Here is a 3,371-nt window from a genome sequence, read left to right on the forward strand (position 1 = left end):
GGGCAGTGAGAGGATTCACCAGAGACAGAGTAGGAAGCAGAACAGGCAGATGGATGAAGTACACTGCTTAGGGGAGCAGCAGGCGGGTCAAGAGAGATCTGCTATGCCATGTGGATCAACTCTGGGGCTGGAGATAGGAACTTGCACTGAAGTGGCTGTGGGTTGCTTGCAGTGCTGAGCTTCAACTCATTGCACCACCAGAGAGGGCCCAAAATGGGGGGTTTTTGATGGCTCTCGAATTACAGTTTTGGAAGATGAAAAAGTTCTAGAGATTGGTTGTACAACAATATGAATATACTTAAGTGTGCTCTTAAAATGTAACTTAAAAATTACTAAGATAATAAATTTTACTTTGTACGTATTTTACAATTAAAAAATGCAAACAAAAAGAATGAGGCATCCATGCTATAACATGGATGAACAATGAAAATAGTTAAGAAGTCAGTCACAAAAAGCCACATATTGTATAATTCTGTTTCTATGATATACATAGATAGTAAATTAGTAGCTGTTAGGGACTGAGGTGAGAGGAAAATAGATACAGGATTCTTTTCTAATTGATATATATTCTGGGATTATATAGTGGTGATGACTATACTAAAAACCATTAAATTGAGCATGTATTTGAGAGGATAAATTTTATGGCATGTGAGTTAGAACTCAAAAAAAAAAAATCAAGTGACTACTAGTAAAAAAAAAAAAACCCAGCAGATCCCGGCTACAATGACATACAAGGTATAAAATATTATTCTTAGATCACTATTATGTAGACAAAGCCAGAATAAAATAACCAGAATTGATCACAAATCAGTCATGGAGAAAACATGATTTTGGAAATCCTAGTGAATACAAAATCAGATCATTTTAGCAGCTGCTATATACATTGAGGAACAAATAAACAAAACTGCGGAGGGTGGAGTTCAGATTTTTTTTTCACAATTGTTATATTAAATCATTGATTTCATGGAAATATAACCAACTCCTGGGTAGAAAGTGAGAGCAAGTATGATGTCTTACAATAACTTAGAATTTTAAACAGTTTTTCAACTAGGAAGTACTGGCTTAAAAGGAATTTGAATTAAATAACTTCAATTTAATGTAGTGAAAAGCAAATTCATCTTGGTCCTTAGAGCAAGATGAGAAGAAAATATTTAAAACTCATATAAAGAACCACTAATCAGTATTACTTACTGCTGAAACCAGTCAAATCAAAACCTCTTATCCAGTGTAAAATGTTTGTCACAGGAGAAAACTGTGGCAATTTCATTCAGTTTATCAATTAGAGATAAAACATGTTAATAAAAATACCTATGGGTTGTGAAAAGTCAGACATATCAACCCATGTAAAGCACTTTAAATGTTGCACACTTTATTACCCAGGATTTTAGAAAAGCTATAAAGGTATTAGGAATCACTGTAATACTTTGTCTTAAACATACAAATGACAAAGCAACTCTTCAGTTACAAGGACTCACCTTTATTGTCAAGGAATACATAACCATCAAAGCGATCCCTGAACAAAATGATGTCCTCTTGATTTTTAAAGTTGATGTATGCTCTGGCATACATATGAGGATACAGACTGCAGAGAGGAAAGCAATTATATAAATGTGTTTGCAGGTGTCTGCCTGAATTACAAGTATGCATACATTAAAGAGACAGGCTTAAAAATCAAATAGAAAACATTAGTAGGGCAAAAAGAAGGGAAGGAGTCTTTCATTTACCCACCCCCTCCCTTTATTTATATGTTTTACCTAGTATCATTAGAAAAAAACTCAAAATAATCATGCTCAGGCATAGGCTGAAGATGTTCCTGAAGCTGCTCCTTGGTCAAAGTGGGAGGTAATCTCCGAATTACCACCTTAAGAAATGAATAGGAAAATAAAATTAGTGCAAATCAGCGTTCTGTCACACCTGAGTCACCATCCCTGAAGAAAGCTGGGATGAGATCACTTATAAAAACCAGGGGAAAAAATACCCTTTTAATACTCAGAATTAGTCAAACATAAAAGAGACGCGATTTTAAAGAATTCTTAAAATGCAAACTGCCTGAATCAAAAATAACTCAGGTCCTGTTAACCCGCAGACCCGCAGTTTTTTTACTAGGTTTGTGCATCATTTTCCATCAAACAATTTTTAACAAATGTAGCAAAAAATTAGTAGGCCTGCCACAAACTCTTGATTTATTATTTTTCTCCCACATCCGACACATCCTAAAACAGAATCTTTCCTCATTTAGCACAAATAGTACAAAACTCTAAGTCATACCGAAAATTCACTCACTGCTCCCAAAACAGGGTGCCCCCGACCAGTAGCCTCCTAGCCTCCCTCAATTTGCCCCCCCGTTAATACTACCACAACATATTCCCACTCCGATAGCGCCTTCGTGATTTAACAACCCCCCCCCAATTAACCTTTTAATAACTCATTCTCTTTTCTAGCCCTTCCCTCCCATTATCATCTCCCAACTCAGATTTAAGTCTTTCCCGTCTGGGAATCCCCAGCCCCTCATTCCCACCCTGGAGCTGGGCCGGGAGAGGTTCCCCCCATTTCGGACAAGTGGATGAGACCTGGTGATGCGATTTCATTCAGGCAAAGAAATACGGCGGGAGTCTGGGAGAGGAAGAGAGCAGCCCCATTCCCAACCATCCTCCCGGGTGGGGGACCCGTCCCGCCCTCTCCCGGGCTAACAGCCGGTCGGGCACCTTGCTCAGAGCTTCTTTCTTCTCCTTGTTTCGATCCTGTTTATCATCCCCTTTGGGGCAGTCCCCCGAAGCCCCGCCGCCGCTGCCTGTGGCCCCCGGGGGGGTCAATAGGGTTACTCGTTTCTCCTTGGGCCTATGATCCTTCTCCTCCTTCATGGCCACGGTCTCGCCGCTCGCAGCGGCAGCTCGGCCTAAACGCCACTACGCCCGGCACCGACTCCCGGCCAGCGAGCGTCAGGACTCCGCCCCCAACAAAGGCCCCTAGTGATAAGCCGGGCCCCGCGTTCCATTGGGCCCCGCCAGGATCTCGCGAGACTTCAGAGCACCCGGCTTCTCTGGGTGGAAAGGTTTTAACACCTGGTCTTGACTTCCCGCCCGCTGAATCCCGCACCGCCCAATCCCCTTGTGACCCAGACTCCCTCGGGGCCGCTCTTCGCACGTCAGTTGCAAGGCCGCCATCTTGATTATGGCGGCTTTTAGTGGACTACAAGTCCCAGCATGCAAAGCAACTAGCCGGCTGTGACTAGGAGTTCTGGAGCCTTAGCTATCTCAGGGTCCCAATTTTTAAGTAAATATTGTAAAATCTTTTAATCGTGGACTTTTTTCAGGTCAAAAGATAGGTCCTACGGGCTGTACCTTGCTTCCCTTTCCTCAGATACACTCAAT

The 3,371-nt window shown here is 41.8% G+C and overlaps 1 protein-coding gene across 2 annotated transcripts in view; it reads right to left on the reverse strand.

Moving 5' to 3' along the window:
* Positions 1–3,093, reverse strand: part of UPF3B (UPF3 regulator of nonsense transcripts homolog B (yeast)) — a 15,979-nt gene extending 12,886 nt beyond the window's left edge. The window contains exons 1-3 of one of the 2 annotated variants that reach the window (XM_004685755.2): positions 2,706–3,091; positions 1,755–1,861; positions 1,476–1,582 (exon numbers count right to left, since the gene is read on the reverse strand). In XM_004685755.2, coding sequence (XP_004685812.1) covers positions 1,476–1,582; positions 1,755–1,861; positions 2,706–2,861 — 370 coding nt within the window. In that variant the 5' untranslated portion in view covers positions 2,862–3,091. Of the gene's footprint in view, positions 1–1,475; positions 1,583–1,754; positions 1,862–2,705 lie in introns of both variants that reach the window. The other variant, XM_004685754.2, reaches the window with a different exon arrangement.
* Between the last annotated feature and the right edge of the window lie 278 nt (positions 3,094–3,371).

Source organism: Condylura cristata, unplaced genomic scaffold (genome assembly GCF_000260355.1).
Source record: "Condylura cristata isolate star-nosed mole 26May11 unplaced genomic scaffold, ConCri1.0 scaffold00019, whole genome shotgun sequence".
Lineage (NCBI taxonomy): Eukaryota > Metazoa > Chordata > Mammalia > Eulipotyphla > Talpidae > Condylura > Condylura cristata.